At 40.4% G+C, this 24,643-nt stretch overlaps 1 protein-coding gene across 8 annotated transcripts; it reads right to left on the minus strand.

Annotated features, from left to right (window-relative positions):
- Window positions 1–228: 228 nt before the first annotated feature.
- LOC106567264 (lamina-associated polypeptide 2, isoforms beta/delta/epsilon/gamma) lies at window positions 229–24,506 on the minus strand. 8 transcript variants are annotated; one of them, XR_014380042.1, is made up of 7 exons: window positions 23,652–24,506; window positions 23,455–23,517; window positions 21,051–21,084; window positions 4,604–4,712; window positions 2,703–3,008; window positions 1,500–2,111; window positions 229–1,289 (listed from the first exon to the last, which is right to left on the minus strand). XR_014380042.1 is itself a non-coding variant. In XM_082960027.1 (6 exons), the coding sequence occupies exons 5-6, from the start codon at window positions 1,541–1,543 to the stop codon at window positions 1,010–1,012; spliced, it is 324 nt and encodes a 107-aa protein (XP_082816153.1). In that variant the 5' UTR covers window positions 1,544–1,564; window positions 4,608–4,712; window positions 21,051–21,084; window positions 23,455–23,517; window positions 23,652–24,359; the 3' UTR covers window positions 229–1,009. The 8 variants fall into 8 exon arrangements, 7 of the variants coding, with proteins under 7 accessions (XP_082816153.1, XP_082816150.1, XP_082816149.1 ...); XM_082960027.1 differs by lacking the exon at window positions 2,703–3,008 and having other exon boundaries at window positions 1,500–1,564; window positions 4,608–4,712; window positions 23,652–24,359; XM_082960024.1 differs by having other exon boundaries at window positions 1,500–3,008; window positions 23,652–24,355.
- Window positions 24,507–24,643: the final 137 nt, after the last annotated feature.

The raw sequence follows: 24,643 nt of genomic DNA on the forward strand, positions 1-24,643 counted from the left end.
AGTAATCCAGACGGGAGATGACAAGTGCCTGGATTAGGACCTGCGCCGCTTCCTGTGTGTCATAATCAGCATACTGACTGTTCAACTAAATATGCACATGCATGCAGTTTGAATCAAAATGTCATACAGCATTTGTTATTCATTTGGGACCATGTCCAAATGAAACAAATCATCTCTTTATTCAAAATAACTCGGACAACACAAAAGCAACTCTTGAAAAAAAAACACTGAATTCCCTAACATTTTTTATTAAAAGTAGCTATTTCACAACCAAAATAGAAACTGAAAAATTACAGTCATGTTCGAAAAGGTAATGAGTATTCACAAAATATATTTTTTAATATTGCTTATTAGTTTGACATTTCAGTGCCTAAAAACTGTACTGAATAAAAATACATTTACAAACCTTTAAAACAAGAGAATACTGTCCCTGGCCACATCTTTGATGAGCTCTAACACAGACTGGACTTTGATAACCTCACCCGAACCAATGTGTAAATTGTAACCGTAACTCCATTAAATTTGTCATTGATACATACTTTTAATTAAATACAAAAAATCTTCCATTTAAGTTACAAATCTAAAAATGGTATTATTTCTCTAAACTAGGCTTAATCACTTTATTTTCTGCACTTCCACCATCACTGTATATATTTGAACAGTAGTTTCACCTGAACATTTTCCAACCAACAAGGTTATAATGGCTACCTTGCTTGGTTAAGAGTGACATCATCCAAAGTGTAAAGGTGAATTACAGTGACCAAATGAAGTTCCTCACAACAACTGTAAACCAATTTGTGGAGTATCCTTCCTTTTCCCGAAGTGTGCACTACTTCACATCATGGATTTGAAAGTTTAGGATTGGTATAAGCATTGGCTGGATTAAGTTTTATCCATTATTAAATCCATGCATAAAAGGATGTCTCTCTTTAGGAGAAGGGTGGAGAATCAGTACACAGACCTAGAGCAGGGGAGTTACTCCTCCCTAAAGCAGGTGTACAGATGAGTCCTAAGGGTCATCCTGGAGCAACAGTCCCTCAGTCTCCGTCCCCATACTGAGGTTGTCCAGCAAGGCCACAAAGGGATGGTTCGAGCTGTGCTCCATGGCAGAGTAGATGAGGTAGAGGAGGCAAGTCAAGATGAGGAAGACCAGGATCTGGGCCCACAGAGGCACCAGGCGGCGCTCCAATGCCTGTCTCTGTAGGGTCATGGGACTAGCAGGCAGGTCTGGGTATTTAAACTGGACTGGTCGCCTCGCTGCACCCTTGATAGGCCTCCGACGGGTGGCACTGGAAGAAAGAGTACAATTTACCACATAAAAAAGGTAGACAAATACTATGAGAATATGGAATCTAGGTAGCCTCAGTAAGCAGTAACCAAAAAGTCTCTGGGACATAGCCTTATTTAACCTGAGAGATGGCTACCTTACAAATGGTGACTATTCCCTAATTGTCATGGCTTCTGTATGTGTAGTGTTGTTTTATGGAAACTGGACTTACACAATGCCAGTGTGTATAGGTTCTGTCTCTAGGAACATCTCCATCAGGACATCTGTGACCAGCTCCTGAAGAAGAGAAACAAATCAGACCATCTGACCCAAACCAAAACAGATGAGGAAAGAGAAACATCCACACTACCAGTGTCCCTCACCATCTTAAATCAGATCAGGTGGAATGGCAAAGAGATAAAAGGTTAGGGGAAAGTCATAAAGCCACTTGTGGTTATTGTGCAAAAGGTTCAAAGTCCTGAAGTAAATGTACAGTGAACCAAGACATTTCCCCCAAACCTTTTCTTAGTAAAACATTATTTTAGGTATGAATGAACACTTTGATTAATGCACTAGCTTGGTTATATACATGAACAACCCAATCAAAGTCACAGTGATGGTAAAACCATTAACAGGATAATAAAGTATACAGTGTAGACCTGCATATACACCATAGCTCTAGTGTATGAACTGTTGAAAGAGTGAAAAGATGGGAGTGAATCTGAAAGACAACTAAACAAGCTAATGTAAGTGCCTTGATAGGCTGTTTGAAAAAGGAGGTCTTTGGGGTGACGCAAGGTGATCCGTTAGTCATGGTATACTTGTCCACCATCGCCATGTCCTGCTAAAAGAAGTAAGAAAAAAACTAATTCAAAGTATATTCCACATCCCCTCTACTCACTCTGTTGACCACAGCCCAGTGAATCACATTGATGGGTTCTGAATTCTAAAGTTGAAATATGAAATATCCTTGTGGGAGAGAGAGGGGAAATGCAGAACGTTTACATTGTCAGAACATGTTACTGTTAGACATCAGGTATCCTATGGAAAGGAGAAAAGGCCACAGTCTGGTACAAGTCAACAGGACAGCCATGAGTTGGGAGGAGTGAGGAATGTGGGCCAAGATCAGATCAGATGAAGTGAGAAAGTACAGGAATCACTGAAGTCCTGTCTAGCAACAGAGATGTATTGGCTGTCCATATGTATAAGGAGGAGAATCAGTATAGGGGGAAGGTTTAAATACCAGTGCTTGTGTGAATATATCTTTGTCTGTTCAGCGGTCTGACCCATTGGGTGAAAACTTGGTTTGAGCTTTTCATAGTTGTCCATGAGTTTTTACTCTTGTTTATTTAGAACCTAACAACATCCACCCTGTAATCACCAACAACAGCTTAGCACAGATAAGATTACTGAAATGTTTGTGAGTACTACTGACCCGGTGGGGCCTTGGCCAAGGTACCAGAATATTACTCCCATTGTGCTTCTGTGTTCTACTACTGGAGAGAGGGCGTTGACTCTCAATCTGTGATTCCAGAGGAAAACGTAAATACAGCATATCACTCAATGGTCATCACTTTAGTGGGGATTAGATATTTAGGTTGATGTGATTGTCAAGATTAGATAAAAACCAGATCAAAAACAAACTTCCCTCCTCTACCATCTCAGTAATGCTGAAGCTCTGAGAAGAGGAATAGGAGGAATCCTCACGACCGCCTCCCAGAGATACAGACGGAGGCTGCACCTGCATGGGTTAAAAGTTAAGTTGTTCAGAGCCACAGCCCAATAACAGGACATCCAAAAATATGCTCCAACAGCTTGCTCCATCCCTTAAGTTGTCCCTTAAAACCCAAAATATGCACCAGCTTTGGAGTGTGAGAAGAGTGCATAATGTGCAGATTCAAGATGGAAAAAATTGCAAGAAGAGCAGAGATCCCATTGAAGAGTTAATTAGTTTTTCTAAAAGGGTTACCACTGATCCTGTGGTATGTCCTAGCAGAGAGGATGTTCTGCTCAGCCCAGCTCCATGCCCAGGTGTAACAGGCAATGGGGGCAACTGCCCTGGGTGCCCCCCCTCTGCTGTTGTGGAAGACTCAGCCACATTCCCATGATTCCCTGCATTCCTCTTGGGATTGAGTTCATAGCGCCCCGGAGCTCTCCAAACCCGCTGCCAGGGTAGCATCATTATTATCCCATTACACAAAAGCATCACACTCCAGAAATAATTCCATCACCCATTTTAAATTTTGAATTTATGAATAATTCATAAATAAAGGGTACTGGTGGTCTAAATAGTTGTCAGATTTACCATTCTCGACGATGGCATAAAACACTGATGATAATGATATTCAGCTTTCTTATTATTCAGAGAGTGCCGTTCCATCTGTTAAAAGTAAGGAGTAACCGAGCTGAGAACCACTCCTAAAATATAACAACTTCTTTTGACACTGAGACACAGTTTGCATTAGAACCCAGGCACAGAAATACCTAACTACTGTCACAAGGGGGCACTGTAGGCAACATCTTTTCCTTGAGGAGAATGACATAGCTGCATAGGATATTCACTCTTCTTTGATCAGGGTCTCAAAATAAGATCAGAGTATGAACGCACTCACCTGTTCATTACCATGCTGATATTCCTTCTCTTCAGAACAAGGAAGACCAACAGAATCAGAGGTAAACACATCCTTGTTTGAGGACACCGTTTTGTCATCCATTTTTGCATACAGAATCCACATCTGTGTCTTTAACAGTAACAAATCTTAATGATTATACCCCACTATTCTTCACTATCAGAGTACTGGTCTGCATCTCCTGTGCCACCGTTCTGTCTGGGCACGTTCTAGTAGCCTTTGTAGCTTCCTCTCATAGTCACCACCAGGTCTATCACACACAGAGATCCATTTCAAACTAAAGACATTGTACAAAGTACCATATGGATAGGTTGAATTAGCAAGTACAGACAGATCAAATACAGAGATCAAAAAGGGGCAATTATCAGTAGCTACATCCATTTTTGGACTTAATGATATATACCCATTGATTCTTGAAGAATATAACTTATAAATTCCTCATGACTTTAGTTAAACTGTCGTACCCCATCAGAACCCAAAATAAGCTTGTTTTATTTACTCCAATGTTTGTAAACAAAGCAAATGTAAACAAACACTGCATAGTATCAAAACATGGTTAAAACTATGGATGGTCAGTCCTTGCATCCATAACTCGGTCTATGAATTTGAGAGTGATACCATTTCTCCAGCCCCATCACTCAGCTTTTTAGATTTTTTGTTTCAACTGCTGATTGCCGCTTTAATGTGTAGTATTTAGTAGTCTCACCTACAATGGCTCCAGCTTTTACTCCATATTTGAGCAGTGTGGCCTTGAGTTCATCTTCCGTAAGTCAACAGGGGTCAGTCATCTCTGGATCTTCCTTATTTTCTTCTTCCTGTGGGGACAGGAAATGACCAGGTATGATGAAACTCACGTAAATCCCTTGACACAACTTTTACCATAACTGAGAAGTGTCTTTTAAAAATGGACAATTGAATGCTGATCAAAACATCAAGATAATAAGCTAGCTGCTACAGCAAAACATTAATAATCAATATAAGAGCAAGTTGCACAAAGTGCTGGTTTTACAGCATTTCAAATTCCACCTCCTATAGAAGACACCCTGTTTTGTCTACAATCCGACTTATACATAAGGCTTGGTGCTAGCCCTTATTCAGGAAATAATTCAGTGTTCATATACATTCATTGACGGGCTAGCTGACGTATTGTAAGTTGCAAAAGAAGACAAATCAGGTCCAGCCTTTGAAAGCATCAAGCATGTGTTTGAGCAGAATTACTGCCCATATACACTCACAGTATATTAGGTACACCACCCCGTTGACGAAAATTGATCGCTCCTACAGTGAGTCACGTGGCCGTGGCTTGCTATATAAAGTAGGCAGACGGGCATCGAGGAATTCCGTTACTGTTCAATTAAACGTTAGGATGGGCAAAATGAGTTACCTAAGCGACTGAGTGTGGTATGATCGTTGCAGATCCAGTATTTCAGAAATAGCCGCCCTCCTGGGCTTTTTACGCGCGACAGTGTCTAGGGCTTACCGAGAATGGTGCCACAAACAAAACACATCCAGTCAGCGGCAGTCCTGTGTGCGAAAACAGCTCGTTGATGAGAGAGGTCAAAGGAAAATGGCAAGAATCGTGCAAGCTAACGGACAAATAACGGCATAGTACAACAGTGGTGTGTAGAACGGCACCTCGGAACGCACAACTCGTTGATCCTTGTCACGGATAGGCTATTGCAGCTGACGACCACACGGGGTTTCACTCCGATCAGCTAAAAACAAGAAGCAGTAACTAATTGGCACGCGATCACCAACACTGGACAATTGAGAAGTGGAAAACCATTGCCTGGAACATGACAGCGAGTTCAGTTAACTTGAGTGTCCTGGTCAGTCCCCAGACCTCAACCCAATAGAACATCTTTAAGATGAGATGGAACGGGCTGTTCGCAGCATGAATGTACCGCTGTCCAATCTGCAGCAACTGCGTGATGCATCGTGTCAGCATGGTCCAACATCCCTGTGGAACGTTTCCGACACATTGTAAATTGCCCTGAAGAATTCAGGCTGTTCTGCAGGCAAAGGGAGGTCCGACCAGGTACTAGTTGGGTGGGCTACCTAAAACTGAACAGTGAGTGTACATAAACAAGTGTGGGAAGAAGAGATCAGCATGACTAATGTGCCTGTGGGCAATCCTTCTCTGCAATACATTCTCAAATGTAGGAATACAACCGTCTAGTCGGTGGGTAGTGCAGTAAAACATTAAGCTCTAGCAAAGTCTGAAACCACACTGATGGCATGGCATTGGCAACCCAGTTCTGGAAGACAGCCCCTCCCTGCAGTGCAGTCAGCTAGGCCAACTATATAGCTGACCTTGCAGAGTTCAGGGTATCAATTGATATGGGGCTACAACAGCTGCATGCCACCCTGTGTGCTCCCTTCACTTTAGGCAGTCATTATTTAAACACTACATACAACATTTTAGTATAGTAAAGTATAGTAGTAGCTAAGCTTAAACCATTTGAACATACTTTGGTGAGCAAATGACTCTGTAGCTGTCAAACACTAGGGTTTTCAGCCATTACAGTCGCCCACATTTGGCTCAGTGTAAACTACAATTCTGACCCTGGGTTTTAACGTTTAAAAACGTCAATAATCATCGCTTTCTAAAACGGTTTTCGAAACATATGCTGATATGCCCTTTATCATTCATGTCAGCGAGAAATAATCGTTCAAATTATTAAAGATACTGTAGCAGTTTCGCACACTACTTCCATACACTGTGTGTGCCTCCAGTTGATGAACTACACTTCCTGCCCAGTTAGCTTACACGCAGGTGTTCTTTGGCACGCTAGCAGGGCTGGGGAGTGACTGACTACATGTAATCAGTTACATGTAATCTGATTACAATTTTTTTTTTACGTTGCTAGCAAATATATTGTAATCAGATTACAGAATAAAAAATTTAAAAACGAAATGATTAATTATTGGATTACATCTAAATTAAGAAAGGATGTTTGCAACAAAAAAAAACCTCATGACACCTTTCTGTTTTCTCAATGACATTCAATTCAGCATTGAAAACAGGCATAAGTGTTTCTTGGATCCTTGTTGTGTTCTTCTAATGCCTCACTAACAGAAAACAGTAATTTACAGGGTAATTTTAGGTATTATCAACAGTAAAAAAAAAAAAAAATTCATTAAGCGGAAAAGTTTAACAGTAGCATACTGTAAATTGTGCTTTGTGGGAAAAATGCTGCATTTCAAATGGTGCTGTAATTCCACCCCACAGAATACAGTTCCGTACCCACTAGTAGGTGCATGGTATTGTTGTCTCTGTCTCATTAACATATTGAGGTGTGCGCTGTAAGAGGCTACATTTGTTGCACCTGTGAGTGAGAATGCTGTACCAATTTAACTCCTATGTGGTTATAGTGCCCCATCAATTAAAAATGTTTAGGGGAAAGATTGGAGCGGCAGAAAGTCTTAAACCTTAAATGGTTGAGTATTTTGCCATGTTCTTTTGGTCTGTTTTGCCCTGTAGTCGCTGCCAGTTTGGAAGCCTTTGTTGAGGCCTCTATAAGTGCAAGTGATATAAAAACACCAAATATTTATTAATATGCTGTAATTTATAAAAACTTTACCAAGCAGCCAACCTGCTTCCACCAATCCCTTGTAATTACAGTAAAATACAAAACCCTCTCCTCAATAAATGTCATTAATTCATGCCGATTATGGTAGCATTTACTTTTTACAGTATAATACAGTATTGTAGGTCTACTGTTTGTCATTAACACAGTACTTGCTTTGATACCATATTTATATTACAGGAACTATACTGTAATATGAAATACAGAATTTTACTTGCCATCGAGCTGCTTGTAAGTTAATATGAAATTCATGGCAACCACTTAACAGGAACGTAATCAAAAAGTAACTGAAAGTAATCAGATTGCGTTACTGAGTTTGAGTAATCCAAACGTTACTGCTGAAAATTTGACAGGTAACTAGTAAACGATTACATTTAGAAAGTAACCTACCCAACCCTGCACGCTAGATAGCTAACTAGCACAGGTGGCAATCTATAGCTGTGTTCGAATACTCATACTACCCACACTAACCGTACTATTTGTGACGTGAATTGAGTATATATATCATATATTATGCTTTTTGATCATAGTATGGATATAGTTAGTATGCTAAAATATGAAGTATGCACGCAGAGGACACTATTTCTGTACTTCAGGGCCCATAATGCAATTCTTCAGGAAACAGGCATGGCTTCACATCGCTTTCAGATTTGAAGAAAATATGCAGCCGAAGTACAACAATAGCGGATACAAATTCATTGCTTTAACTAATTATAACAAATGTTTAAAAAATGTTTATGCAATGTAATAAAGTAATTACTTTTCAAATAAGTTACCTTACACGTTATGTTGGCTAACAATTTGTTAGTTACGCTGTCCTTACGTACCACAGCATATCATTACAGCAGTATGTACTGGTATGTTAGCTAGCTACTTATACATCAAACTTGCCAGTATATTAACTGAAGGCTATCCAACTTGTAAGGTCAGAACGCTCAAAATCAACACTACTCCTCGGCCCGAGCATCCAGTGTGTGCGCCGAGAGCAAAACGCTCTGAATTTACAAACGGACAGGACAATGTGACAACGCTCTGAATTTACAAGCGCACTCTGGCACTCCAGATTGAATTTAAGAACACACCCAAAGTCGTAAAATGTCTAACTAGTAATTTGTTATGCTAACTAGCTAGCAAGAGGTTGCATAGCAACAGCATCAACTTCCGGTAGAATGGCAAAGAGCCAGTACGCTCAACTGAAAGGATACTGTTCCGTTTACAGTATACTAAAAGGAACTAATAGTATGTAGTAGAGGTCGACCGATTAATCGGAATGGCCGATTTAATTAGGGCCGATTTCAAGTTTTCATAACAATCAGAAATCGGTATTTTTGGACGCCGATTTAAAAACATTTTTTTTTTTTACCTTTAGTGAACCTCTTACATCTAGACGTTCCGCTAGCGGAACACCGCTCCAATATCCAATGATAGGGCGTGGCGCGAAATACAAACTCCTCGAAAATCCGAAAACTTCAATTTTTCAAACATATCACTATTTTACACCATTTTAAAGACAAGACTCTCCTTCATCTAACCACACTGTCCGATTTCAAAAAGGCTTTACAACGAAAGCAAAACATTAGATTATGTCAGCAGAGTACCCAGCCAGAAATAATCAGACACCCATTTTTCAAGCTAGCATATAATGTCACAAAAACCAAAACCACAGCTAAATGCAGCACTAACCTTTGATGATCTTCATCAGATGACAACCCTAGGACATTATGTTATACAATACATGCATGTTTTGTTCAATCAAGTTCATATTTATATCAAAAACCAGCTTTTTACATTAGCATGTGACGTTCAGAACTAGCATTCCCACCGAACACTTCCGGTGAATTTACTAAATTACTCACGATAAACGTTCACAAAAAACATAACAATTATTTAAAGAATTATAGATACAGAACTCCTTTATACAATCGCGGTGTCCGATTTTAAAATAGCTTTTCGGTGAAAGCACATTTTGCAATATTCTGAGTAGATAGCCCGGAAATCACAGGCTAGCTATTTTGACACCCATCAAGTTTGGTACTCACCAAACTCAGATTTACTATAAGAAAAATTGGATTACCTTTGCTGTTCTTCATCAGAAGGCACTCCCAGGACTTCTACTTCATCACCCAATGTTGTTTTGGTTCCAAATAATCCATAGTTATATCCAAATAGCGGCATTTTGTTCGTGCGTTCAAGACACTATCTAAAGGGTAACTCGCCCGGCGTGTATCGTGACAAAAAAATTCAAAAGATTCCATTACCGTACTTCGAAGCATGTCAAACGCTGTTTAAAATCAATTTTTATGCTATTTTTCTCGTAAAATAGCGATAATATTCCAACCGGGAGACGTCTTTTTCGTTCAAAGACTGAAAATGTAAACATGGAGTCGTCTCGTGCATGCACGCACCCGTCTCATTGTTCTCAGATCGACCACTATCCAAATGCGCTACTGTTTTTCAGCCAGAGACTGCAAAGTCATCATTCAACGTTCGGGTGCCTTCTGAGAGCCTATGGGAGCCTTAGAAAGTGTCACGTTACAGCAGAGATCCTCTGTTTTGGATAGAGATGACTAAGAAGGCCAAGAAATGGTCAGACAGGGTACTTCCTGTACAGAATCTTCGCAGGTTTTGGCCTGCCATTTGAGTTCTGTTATACTCACAGACATCATTCAAACAGTTTTCGAAACTTTGGAGTGTTTTCTATCCAAAGCTACTAATTATATGCATATTCTAGTTTCTGGGCAGAAGTAATAACCAGATTAAATCGGGTACATTTTTTATCCGGCCGTGAAAATACTGCCCCCTATCCATAACAAGTTAACTAGGCAAGTCAGTTAAGAACACATTCTTACTTTCAATGACGGCCTAGGAACAGTGGGTTAACTGCCTTGTTCAGGGGCAGAACGACAGATTTTTACCTTGTCAGCTCGGGGATTCAATCTTGCAACCTTACGGTTAAAACCTGTTGGGGCTAGGGGGCAGTATTGAGAATTTTGAAAAAAATATGTGCCCATTTTTAACTGCCTCCTACACCAACTCAGAAGCTAGAATATGCATGTTATTGTTCAGGTTTGGATAGAAAACACTCTGAATTTTCTAAAACTGTTTGAATGGTGTCTGTAAGTATAACAGAACTCATATGGCAGTCAAAACCCTGAGACAAATTCTGACAGGAAGTGGATACCTGATGTGTTGAATTACCTTTAAGCCTATGCCATTGAAACACACAGGGGTTTATTAATCGTTGAGCACTTCCTATGGCTTCCACTAGATGTCACCAGTCTTTACAGTCTTATACTGTGAGATCTGACCGAACAAGAGCCTTGGAACGGTGGTGGCCGATTAGACTCTGGAGCGCGAGTTCATGTTGGGTACTCTCGTTCCAATACGTTTTAAAAGAGAATGCAATCGTCCGCCTTGAATATTATTCATGTTCTGGTTAAAAAAGGCACTAATGATTTATGCTATACAACGTTTGACATGTTTGAACGAACGTAAATATTTTTTTCCCCCTCGTTCATGAAGAGAAGTCCGGCGGGCATAGATCATGTGCTAACAACACGGAGCTTTTTGGACATAAATTATGAGCTTTTTCGAACAAAACTACATTTGTTATGGACCTGGGATTCCTGGAAGTGACATCTGATGAAGAGAATCAAAGGTAATGGATTATTTACATAGTATTTTCGATCTCTCCAACATGGCGGTTAGTCTGTATCGCAAATCGTATTTTTCTGGGCGCAGTGCTCAGATTATTGCAAAGTGTGATTTCCCAGTAAGGTTATTTTTAAATCTGGCAATCCGGTTGCGTTCAAGAGATGTAAATCTATAATTCTTTGAATGACAATATAATATTTTACCAATGTTTTCGAATAGTAATTATTTAATTTGTTGTGCTGATTGACTGGCGGTTATTGGAGGGAAACGATTTCCTCAACATCAACGCCATAGTAAAACACTGTTTTTGGATATAAATATGAACTTGATAGAACAAAAAATGCATGTATTGTCTAACATAATGTCCTAGGAGTGTCATCTGATGGAGATTGTCAAAGGTTAGTGCATAATTTTAGCTGGTTTTCTGCTTTTGGTGACGCCTGTCTTTGAATTGACAAAACATTACACACAGCTATTGTCAATGTACTCTCCTAACATAATCTAACTTTATGCTTTTGCCGTAAAGCCTTTTTGAAATCGGACAACGTGGTTAGATTAAGGAGATGTTTATCTTTCAAAGGGTGTAAGATAGTTGTATGTTTGAGAAATTTGAATTCTGACATTTAATTGTTTTCAAATTTGGCGCTCTTGATATTTCACCTGTTGTTGATAGGGTGTACCAGGGGTGGGACGCTTGCATATTTAGCTAAAAGAAATCCAGGTTAGCAGGCAATATTAACCAGGTGAAATTGTGTCATTTTGCGTTCATTGCACGCAGAGTCAGGGTATATGCAACAGTTTGGGCCGCCTGGCTCGTTGCGAACTAATTTGCCAGAATTGTACGTAATTATGACATAACATTGAAGGTTGTGCAATGTAACAGGAATATTTAGACTTAGGGGTGCCACCCGTTAGATAAAATACGGAACGGTTCCATATTTCACTGAAAGAAAAAAAGTTTTGTTTTCGAGATGATAGTTTCCGGATTCGACCATATTAATGACCTAAGGCTCGTATTTCTGTGTGTTATTGTGTTATAATTAAGTCTATGATTTGATAGAGCAGTCTGACTGAGCGATGGTAGGCAGCAGCAGGCTCGTCAGCATTCATTCAAACAGCACTTTCGTGCGTTTGCCAGCAGCCCTTCGCAATGCATTGTGCTGTTTATGACTTCAAGCCTGTCAACTCCCAAGATTAGGCTGGTGTAACCGATGTGAAATGGCTAGCTAGTTAGTGCGCGCTAATAGCGTTTCAAACGTCACTCGCTCTGAGACTTGGAGTAGTTGTTCCCCTTGCTCTACATGGGTAACACTGCTTTGAGGGTGGCTGTTGTCGATGTGTTCCTGGTTCGAGCCCAGGTAGGAGCGAGGAGAGGGACGGAAGCTACACTGTTACACTGGCAATACTAAAGTGCCTATAAGAACATCCAATAGTCAAAGGTATATGAAATACAAATCGTATAGAGAGAAATAGTCCTATAATAACTACAACCTAAGACTTCTTACCTGGGAATATTGAAGACTCATGTTAAAAGGAACCACCAGCTTTCATATGTTCTCATGTTCTGAGCAAGGAACTTAAACGTTAGCTTTTTTACATGGCACATATTGCACTTTTTCTTCTCCAACACTTTTCTTTTGCATTATTTAAACCAAATTGAACATGTTTCATTATTTATTTGAGGCTAAATAGATTTTATTGATGTATTATATTAAGTGTTCATTCAGTATTGTTGTAATTGTCATTATTACAAATAAAAAATGTGAAAAAAATAAAAAATTAAATTGTCCGATTAATCGGTATCGACTTTTTTTTTGGTCCTCCAATAATCGTATCGTATCGGCGTTGAAAAATCATAATCGGTCGACCTCTAGTATGTAGTATACAGTACATTAGTATGGATATTCGAACACATAGTCTTCTGTAAACAAGCGCTGTAACATGAAAATATGGCCGTGTGGGAACACTGACCCTATAAAAGGTGTAGTAATTTACCTTTTGTTTTTGTTTAATGATTTCTTGGTGATATGAAAGATATGATCCTTATGTTTCCAAAACACTACCAAAGGCAATGCTTGTTAATGTTTAGAGCAACAAAACTATCGTCAATAGGTGCAAGGATGCATCAGGACTGCAGATTTGGCCAATGCAATAAATTGCAATGTCCGTACTGTGAGACGCCTAAGACAGCGCTACAGGGAGACAGGATGGACAGCTGATCGTCCTCGCAGTGGCAGACCACATGTAACACCTGCACAGGATCGGTACATCTGAACATCACATCTGTGGGACAGGTACAGGATGGCAACAACAACTGCCCGAGTTACACCAGGAACGCACAATCCCTCCATCAGTGCTCAGACTGTCCTCAATAGGCTGAGAGAGGCTGGACTGAGGGATTGTAGGCCTGTTGTAAGGCAGGTCCTCACCAGACATCACCGGCAACAACGTCGCCTATGGGCACAAACCCATCGTCGCTGGACCAGACAGGACTGGCAAAAAGTGCTCTTCACTGACAAGTCGCGGTTTTGTCTCACAAGGGGTGATGGTCGGATTCGCATTTATGGTCAAAGGAATGAGCGTTACACCGAGGCCTGTACTCTGGAGCAAGATCGATTTGGAGGTGGAGGGTCCGTCATGGTCTTGGGGGGGGGGTGTCACAGCATGATTGGACTGAGCTTGTTGTCATTGCAGGCAAACTCAACGCTGTGTGGTACAGGGACGACATCCCCCTCCCTCATGTGGTACCCTTCCTGCAGGCTCATCCTGGCATGACCCTCGAGCATGACAATGCCACCAGCCATACTGCTCGTTCTGTCCGTGATTCCCTGCAAGACAGGAATGTCAGTGTTCTGGATCTCAATCCCACTGAGCACGTCTGGGACCTGTTGGATCGGAGGGTGGTACACGGTCTTGGTCGTTCCACGTTGTGCTGATTTGGCTCCAAATTACATGCACAGCATCTTAATTGGATGCTTTTCACATCACGCTTGCTTTTACAAACGTCAAGTCACCTTGACTAGTCTACTTTTACATGTGAGGCTGGCTGGGACATCATTTGGGAAAGAAGGTATATTTAATTTACACACATTGGGGACAAAATTAAAATAAAGAAGCTTCTACTTGACCAGGTTTGGGCTATAAACAATAAGATATAGAGATGTTTCATTCTCAGCATATACTTTAACATGCCGATACCAATGAGGTTCACAGCAGGCACGTACACGTATAGGGCTCTACATGTGCAGAGCACATGCCCTTTTGCCCTTCCAGTCTCCAAAGTGACCTTTTGGGTGTTGGTATAATTTCCACCAAAATACTTTTTGTGTAATTTTTTTGTCATTGCTGTTCGGAACCCCCTGCCCGCAAGTCGTTGTGAGTGAACCCCGTTCGTCTGTTGGTTGCGCCTGTTGATATGCCCTGTACAGAGCTCGCGCGCAACAGGTTGCGCCTTTTTCGCTAGTCTGCCCTGTATCCAAACATGCATGGCCTGACGGACGCGGTCATCGGTCGAGTGTGTGTAGCTAGCTACATGGTTTAAATATCAACAGTACTGCCACATCAGCATGACATTTGATTGACACTTGATTTAGCCTACATCATCAATATTAGGTCTGGTTGGCTAATATACGAAGCAGAGAGAGCCAGAAAGAAAGACTGGTAGCTAACCACCATACTAAAATACTGTCCACACAAACCGCCAGCCAGCCATATCAGTTGGTTAGAAGATTACTAATATTAGACTGAACAAAAATATTAATGCAACATGTAAAGTGTTGGTCCCGTGTTTCATGAGCTGAAATAAAATATCCCAGAAATTTCCCATACGCATATTCTTGTTCAGTATATACAGTTGAAGTCGGATGTTTACATACACCTTAGCCAAATACATTTAAACTGTTTTTCACAATTCCTGACATTTAACCCTGGTAAAAAATTGCCTGTCTTAGGTCAGTTAGGATCACCACTTTATTTTAAGAATGTCAAATGTCAGAATACTAGTAGAGAGAGTGATTTATTTCAGCTTTTATTTCTTTCATCACATTCCCAGTGGGTCAGAAGTTTACATGCACTCAATTAGCATTTGGTAGCATTGCCTTTAAATTGTTTAACTTGGGTCAAACGTTTTGGGTAGCCTTCCACAAGCTTCCCACAATAAGTTGGGTGAATTTTGGCCCATTCCTCCTGACAGAGCTGGTGTAACTGAGTCAGGTTTGTAGGCCTCCTTGCTCGCACATGCTTTTTCAATTCTGCCCACACATTTTCTATAGGATTGAGGTCAGGGCTTTGTGATGGCCACTCCAATACCTTGACTTTGTTGTCCTTAAGCCATTTTGCCACAACTTTGGAAGTATGCTTAGGGTCATTGTCCATTTGGAAGAACCATTTGCGGCCAAGCTTTAAATTGCTGACATGTTGCTTCAATATATCCGCGTAATTTTACTTCCTCATGATGCCATCTATTTTGTGAAGTACACTAGTCCCTCCTGCAGCAAAGCACCCCCACAGCATGATGCTGCCACCCCCGTCCTTCACGGTTGAGAGGGTGTTCTTTGGCTTGTAAGCCTCCCCCTTTTTCCTCCAAACATAACAATGGTCATTACGGCCAAACAGTTCTATTTTTGTTTCATCAGACCAGAGGACATTTCTCCAAAAAGTACGATTTTTGTCCCCATGTGCTTTTGCAAACCATAGTCTGGCTTTTATATGGCAGTTTTGGAGCAGTGGCTTCTTCCTTGCTGAACGGCCTTTCAGGTTATGTCGATATAGGACTAGTTTTACTGTGGATATAGATAATTTTGTACCTGTTTCCTCCAGCATCTTCACAAGGTCCTTTGCTGTTGTTCTGGGATTGATTTGCACTTTTCACACCAAACTGCGTTCATCTCTAGGTGACAGAACGCGTCTCCTTCCTGAGCGGTATGACGGCTGCGTGGTCCCATTGTGTTTATACTTGCGTACTATTGTTTGTAGAGATGAACGTGGTACCTTCAGGCGTTTGGAAATTGCTCCCAAAGATGAACCAGACTTGTGGTGGTCTACAATTCTTTTTCTGAGGTCTTGGCTGATTTCTTTTGATTTTCCCATGATGTCAAGCAAAGAGGCACTGAGTTTGAAGGTAGGCTTCAAAATACATCCACAGGCACACCCACAATTGACTCAAATGATGTCAATTAGCCTATCAGAAGCTTCTAAAGCTGTGACATCATTTTCTGGAATTTTCCAAGCTGTTTAAAGGCACAGTCAACTTGAGCGCCAAATCTAGGACCAAAAGTCTCCTTAACAGCTTCTACCCCCAAGCCATAAGGCTGCTGAACAATTAATCAAATGGCCACCGGACTATTTACATTGACACTCCCCCCTCCATTTCTTATGTACACTTCTGCTACTCACTGTTTATTATCTATGCATAGTCACTTCACCCCTACCTACATGTACAAATTACTTTACTGCCTTTATTGTCCCCATGGGGAAATGTTGTTGCAGTGTCATGTAAGTTAGTCTAGCCAGCTATCTAAACTTGTGCCCAGGGGCCCTGACCTCCAGGGGGGGGGCCCCCATTGATTTTGTTTGTCACTCTCACTTAGATATCATTAACATGGCATAAGTCTTGGCAAAATGTGTAGAATTTCAGGAAATTGGCTTTAAAACTGCAAAAACGACAACACAGAGGATAGCCTAAAGCAGAAACATAATACAGTGCTGTGAAAAAGTATTTGCCCCTTTCCTGATTTCTTATTTTTTTGCACATTTGTCACACTTAAATGTTTCAGATCAAACAAATGTTAATATTACGCAAAGATAACCCAAGTAAATGCAAAATGCAGTTTTTAAGTGATAATTTTATTTATTAAGGGAAAAAAGCTATCCGAACCTTCATGGCCCTATGTGACAAAGTAATTGCTCCCCCCTTGTTAAATCATGAATTTACTGTGGTTAATCACATTTTTTTGGAAAGATGAGTTCAATTTCACTAGCCACACCCAGGCCTGATTACTGCCAGACCTGTTGAATCAAGAAATCCCCTAAATAGAACCTGTCTGACAAAATGAAGTAGGCCGAAAAATCTCAAAAAGAAAGACATCATGCCGCGATCCAAAGAAATTCAGGAACAGATGAGAAACAAAGTAATTGACATCTATCAGTCTGGAAAGGGTTACAAAGCCATTTCTAAAGCTTTGGGACTCCAGCGAACCACGGTGAGAGCCATTATCCACAAATGGAGAAAATTTGGAACAGTGGTGAACCTTCCCAGGAGTTCACCAAAATTACCCCATGAGTGTAGCGACGACTCATCCAAGAGGTCACAAAAGACCCAACAACAAGATCTAAAGAACTGCAGGCCTCAGTTAAGGTCAGGGTTCATGACTCAACCACAAGAAAGAGACTGTGTCAAAATGGCATCCATGGCAGAGTTCCAAGGCGAAAACCACTGCTGACCAAAAATAACAAAGGCTCGTCTCACTTTTGTCAAAAAACATCTTGATGATCCCCAAGACTTTTGGGAAAATATTCTGTGGACTGATGAGACAAAAGTTGAACTTTTTGGAAGGTTTGTGTCCCGTTATATCTGGCGTAAAAGTAACACAGCATTTCAGACAAAGAACATCATACCAACAGTCAAATATGGTGGTGGTAGTGTGATGGTCTGGGGCTGCTTTGCTGCTTCAGGACCTGGACGACTTGCTGTGATTGATGGAACCATGAATTCTGCTATCTACCAAAAAATCCTGAAGGAGAATGTCCGGCCATCAGTTCGTGACCTCAAGCTGAAGCGCACTTGGGTTCTGCAGCAGGACAATGATCCAAAACACACCAGAAAGTCCACCTCTGAATGGCTTAAAAAAAAACAAATGAAGCTTTTGGTGTGGACTTGTCAAAGTCCGGACATGAATCCGATTGAGATGCTGTGGCGTGACCTTAAAAATGCAGTTCATGCTCAAAAACCCTCCAATGTGGCTGAATTAAAACAATTCTGCAAAGAAGAGTGGGCCAAAATTCCTCCACAGCGATGTGAAAGGCTCATTGCTAGTTATCGCAAACTCTTGATTGCAGTTGTTGCTGCTGAGGGTGGCACAACCAGTTATTAGGTTTAGGGGGCAATTACTTTTTCACAGCACTGTATGTTCCTAAACAATGGACAGCTGATTAGTTTCATTTTCAGACAAAACATTTTGACTTTTCAATTAATTGATGATGAGCCTGTTGTTGATTTTGAGACACTATTTTGTGATATAAAGTACAATAATAAACGGGGCTATGAATTTCTGCAAGTGATAGGGGAGAAGTGATATTCCTTCATCATGGTCTATGTTTAGGATACAGTCAGTACCATTGTTGCATTTCCACTCTGTACCCAATGGCTTTAAACCCTACATGACATACCAGAGAGAAATCACATAGGAATAGAAAGCCATAGAACACAGGTGTGGCTAAAGGATCAGAGAAAACATCAAACTACTAAATAGTCCCAATGTGCTTATTTTGTTTATTAGCTTCCCAAATAATATGCAGCAATATGTTCAATGCCGTGTGGCACACTTATGATTTTGATATCAGAAGCTAAAAAAGAGGAATAATCAGGGCAGGTTGCAGGGAGGCAGTGCTCAGGATTTAAAACTCACATCTCCATGAATAATTAACCAAAGGAACTGAACTGGTAGTATTCAACTGGGGCCTCAGAGGAATTAAATGATAGTATCTTATTATGCTTCTCTTTTTCAACTGATCCTCAGTGAACAAATGAGAATTGTGTTTTTGACAGAGTGATCCCTATTCAATGCTTTAGTCTAAAATATTCTCCCATCTCCAAAACATTTAATTCCCAAGGGTAATTACAGACAATAATCTTTGATGGAAAAAAAACACTGCTTTCAGTCAATGTCTGAAAGGAAAAGGTACGACGTTAATCAAAAGGGGGTTTGTGGTTTAAAGGGAAGCAGTGAATACAAGAAGGTTTACGTAAACAGTCCTTTCTGTTCAGTGGCAGGCCTCTTCCTGACTTTTGGAACCACTGACAAAGGATTAGAAAATGACCTCAGCATTGATTCATTCATGACTGAGACACAGAGAACTAAGCAGATTTGGGCAATTAACTAAATCTTTGTGCAAACAGATAGAGGCAGTATTTGGGATTGGGAACAGGACGATAAGCTTTAGTTGCATGGACATTATTCTGCCCATTTAAGTTACAGTGCCTTCAGAAAGTATTCACACCCCTTGACCTTTTCCGCATTTTGTTGTTACAACCTGAATTTAACATTGATTAAATTGAGATTTTGTGTCATTGGCCTACACACACTATCCCATAATGTTTTCAGACAATTTTACAAATTAATAAAAAATGAAAAGCTGAAATGTCATGAGTCAATAAGTATTCAACCCCTTTGTTATGGCAAGCCTAAATAAGTTCAGGAGTAAAAATGGACTTAATAAGACAAATAATAAGTTGCATGGACTCACTCTGTGTGCAGTAATAGTGTTTAACATGATTTTTAATTACTATTTCATGTACTCCACACATACAATTATCTGTAAGGTCCCTCAGTCGAGCAGTGAATTTCAAACCCAGATTCAACCACAAAGACCAGGGGAGGTTTTCCAATGCCTCGCAATTAAGAACACCTATTGGTAGATGGGTAAATAAAGTAAAAAAGCAGACATTCAATATCCTTTTGAGCATGGTGGTCATTAAGTACACTTGGATGGTGTATCGATACACCCAGTCACTACAAAGATACAGGTGTCCTTCCTACCTCAGTTGCTATAGAGGAAGGAAACCGCTCAGGGATTCACCATGAGGCCAATGGTGACTTTAAAACAGTTGCGGAGTTTAATGGCTGTGATAGGAGAAAACTGAGGATGGATCAACAACATTGTAGTTACTCCACAAAACTAACCTAAATGACAGAGTGAAAAGAGGGAAGCTGGTACAGAATAAAAATATTCCAAAACATGCATCCTGTTTACAATAAGACACTAAAGTCAAACTGCAAAAAATGCAGCAAATAAATTAACTTTATGTTCTGAATACAAAGCATTATGTTTGGGGCAAATCCAATACAACATATCACTGAGTACCACTCTTCATATTTTCAAGCATGGTGGTGGCTGCATCATGTTATCGGTATGCTTGTCATCAGCAAAGTCTAGAGATATTTTTGGGATAAAAATAAACGGTATAGAGCTAATTCACCTTTCAGCAGGACAATAACCTAAAATACAAGACCAAATTTACACAGGAGTTCCTTACTAAGATGACATTGAATGTTCCTGAGTCGCCTACTTAGATGGCAAGAATTGGAAATGGCTGTTTAGCAATGATCAACAACCAACTTGACAGAGCTTGAAGAATTTAAAAAAGAATGTGCAAATATTGTACACTCCAGGTGTGCAAAGTTCTTTGATACTTACCCAGAAAGACGCACAGCTGTAATCGCTGCCATAGGTGATTCTAGTTTGTATTGACTCGGGGTTGAATACTTATATAATCAAGATATATAACGATTTCTTCATATTTCTTTTTGCAAATGTTATAATTTGTCTTCCACTTTGACATTACAGAGTATCTTGTGTATATTATTGATAAAAGATTAAAATTAAATCCTTTTTAATCCCACCTTGTAACAAAACAAAATGTGCATTGTATGTAAGGCACTGTATGCTATTTTCAGAGACTCTTGGCCTTGTTCAATTAAAGCTGGTAGCCTAACTGGGTCTTCCAGGATAGGTCCAATACAACAATATCCCCACTCAGCGAGAAAATATTTGCACACAAAATAATACAAAAACAATGAATAGAAATGATTTTTCTTCATTTTACAAACCAATTCCCTATACCGCATACCCAAAATACATAGAGATAGACATCCAAACACATTATTTAACAAAGGGGCCAACTATACTTACCATTAGTGCGATGTCTTCTGTGCAGCTCTTCTGACTGAAACGCATACGTAAATCACTGTTAACTCTCCCCTTCTCCCCATGTTTCTATTGGTCTGAACCAGTCAGAAACTTTCCCCTGTACACTTTTTTGGGGGTTAATCAAGCTGGCCATCTCTGCTGAGGAAAAAGTACAAAAGATTAAAAATCCTGGATGATCTAGTCTAGCTCAGAGAAGAAAAGTGAAAATCCTGGATGATCTAGTCTAGCTCAGAGAAGAAAAGATAAAAATCCTGGATGATCTAGTCTAGCTCAGAGAAGAAAAGTGAAAATCCTGGATGATCTAGTCTAGCTCAGTGAAGAAAAGTGAAAATCCTGGATGATCTAGTCTAGCTCAGAGAAGAAAAGATAAAAATCCTGGATGATCTAGTTTAGCTCAGAGAAGAAAAGATAAAAATCCTGGATGATCTAGTCTAGCTCAGAGAAGAAAAGATAAAAATCCAGGATGATCTAGTCTAGCTCAGTGAAGAAAAGTGAAAATCCTGGATGATCTAGTCTAGCTCAGAGAAGAAAAGATAAAAATCCTGGATGATCTAGTCTAGCTCAGAGAAGAAAAGATAAAAATCCTGGATGATCTAGTCTAGCTCAGAGAAGAAAAGATAAAAATCCTGGATGATCTAGTCTAGCTCAGAGAAGAAAAGATAAAAATCCTGGATGATCTAGTCTAGCTCAGAGAAGAAAAGATAAAAATCCTGGATGATCTAGTCTAGCTCAGAGAAGAAAATATAAAATCCTGGATGATCTAGTCTAGCTCAGAGAAGAAAAGTGAAAATCCTGGATGATCTAGTCTAGCTCAGAGAAGAAAAGATAAAAATCCTGGATGATCTAGTCTAGCTCAGAGAAGAAAACGGGCAACTGAGGAGGACAGAGGCATTATTTGTTGACGTTGTATCGAGTGACATTTGAGGCACAGGGGGGCCAGGTATTTGTCAGTCAGTGTTCAGGGTTTCTGGTGCTTGCTGTGTCTCCAACTCAAACAACAAAAGACCCATTGAGGCAAACCGTTTTTTTTATTCTTCTCTGAACTCAAAGCTTCCTGTAGGGCAGTGACTGTCCACTGCAGAGCAGGGCTTATGTGTTAGCCAGTCTCAAGTTATTCAGACAAAACACAAAAAGGGTATGACGATTATAGACTTCCAAGCAGTTTTGTTCTTTAACCATATGGGGGTTGTATATGGCTGTATTATAGTTGCAAAACAGCCAGGCCCTCTTAAGACAGGAAGTGTACAGAGTACAGGCCAATATGCAACAGAGCTAAGGCTACAGTACATTCAGAGCTTTATTTTCCTTGTCATATGTTCCTGGATTTAATTATTTAGATACGAAGGCCCTATAGTACCTAACATTCTATAACAATGTTCTTCTGGCCAAGTAGCTTACCATCTTGCCTGCCATTGTCTCACTGTCCCATCTCATTATTATTCTGTTCTAATAGTCTCCCAGCCAGCCTGGGTGAACATTTAATTTGGCCCGCAGACATTAGATGGCTATTATTGGTGAGAATATTCCCTGATCACTTTATTGGAAGTCAGTGAGCTCTCACACCCCTAATGTCTGCTTTCCCCAGACACCCAATTCAAACCCTGGGTTGACAGGCCCCTCTGGCCCCCTCCGTCCTCCAGATCCCTTAACTCCAGGGAGCCTACTGTTGCATATCCTGGCATAAATTAGCAAGGCCTCTGCTCTGTTTTGCTGTGTGTGTCAGACACGGCCAGACGATAAGGTGAATCTCAGGGAAGAGGATTAGCACTAATCCCAAACATCCTACAACGTTTAATCTCTACTGGGAGCCAATTGGAGTAATTGTCACACTGTCTCACACACCAGATGTGTATGTCTGTGTGCTTGTAATCACATACGAGGTGTGTATCTGTCTATAGAGTAATGGACTAAACAAAATAGAACATAGAAAAAGAGACATTCTAAGTGCAGAGGTTCTGGGTTGTATTTAATGGGGCCCTTCACTATTACAATGCAGGATATGATACATTCCACCATTTGAAGTTGCGTTTTAAACTCTGATTTAAACTGAAACCATCTCACAGAAGTATTTACTTGTTTCCCCCATTACACAGGAATAAAGGACAGCACCCAAATGTCCAGCCAGTCACATTACAACCCACTATTCATTCAATACACATGCACCTATTACTGTCAGCCTACACAGTCACTATCACAGGCAAACACTGCATTCTGTAAGCAGCAGAACAACTGGAAGATCCTCTTGTTTGAAACTGCATTTCATTCAGAAAACAATTACCAATGAATGTAGAATTAGTTTATACGTACAGTTAAAATACAAAATAATGGCATAGCCCACAGTTTACTGATGGACAGATTTATTCTATGTAATAAATCTCTCACTTACCTCCATTTCCTCCTCCTCTGGCTGTGTCCACGCTGTAGCGAGAATGGCATCCCCTCACTGATACTGTATAGAGAGACAATGGGTAGTGGGGGGAGGAGTTAATGTGTGAGCTGGAGGAGAAAGTGATAGAGGGAGTAAAGCAGAATAAAAACTGAAAGAGGGAGAGCTTTGCAGGATCAATTGCTGACAATACTTACAAATTCATAAATCTGACAAAACGCTGCTGGAGTGGCAATTTTAGAAATCCCAGTTGCAGTGTCGGAGAATAATCAAGCAAAAATCGCTCTTCTCATGGGGATATGAAAGGGGACAAATACAAGGACTGGGAGAGAGAATGGGTCCTGGCTTTAAACAAATCCCCTTCTTAAGGGGGGTTCTTTGAATGAGAGTTCTTAAGATTCCGAGTTGGCAGTGTGCCCATGTGTGTTGGATGGTGAGGATAAAAGAGAGGGTTGTAGGGGGGCATCTATTGTGTGAGTCCCCTTCCTTTCAACCCTGGCACTCCAGTTGATCTTTGCAGGTGGCGGATGGCTGCTGAATCTTCCCAAAGATTCATTGTTTATCAACCTCTGGGTTGGAAGGTTTTTTTTGTACATTTTGTTTCATCTGTTACATTGTAACTGCCGACATTGACATGAACTTTGATATCTTCTCCCAGCACAGAAAAGTAGTGGATTGACATGGAAGAAAAGAGCAGGAAAATTAAACATGTCTGAGAGAATCAGTGGGACTCAAATCAATGCAGAAAAATCCTGGTATCCTCATTCCTCAGAGAGCTTTTTCACTATTCTTTGTTCAGGCCTTCTTTCTTCCTTCTTTGTCCTCTTTAAGAGTCCTCATCACTGGCAGAGAGAGAATGCCGCTCGCGGTGCAGGGATGAAGACAGCAGGCGCTGTGCCCCGCTCTTAGCCACATTCTCTCTTTATCTCTCCTTTCTGCTCCTCCCTCCATCCGCATCCCCTGTTAACACATTCCCCTCTGCTTTTAACGAACTGGGTGAAGGGAAGGGGGGTAAAAAATGAGCTACTCTATAAGTAAGAACAAGAGGAGAGAAATAAAGTGGAAGGAACCAGAGGGAGAATAAAAGTGAATTGTTAAAGATTTAATGAGTAAAAAGGTTTAGGACATGATGTCATGACAACTTGTTCATCGCTGTAGATATTCTGATGAGACAAAATAAGTCAAATAG

Source organism: Salmo salar, chromosome 13 (genome assembly GCF_965601325.2).
Source record: "Salmo salar chromosome 13, fSalSal1, whole genome shotgun sequence".
Taxonomy (NCBI): domain Eukaryota; kingdom Metazoa; phylum Chordata; class Actinopteri; order Salmoniformes; family Salmonidae; genus Salmo; species Salmo salar.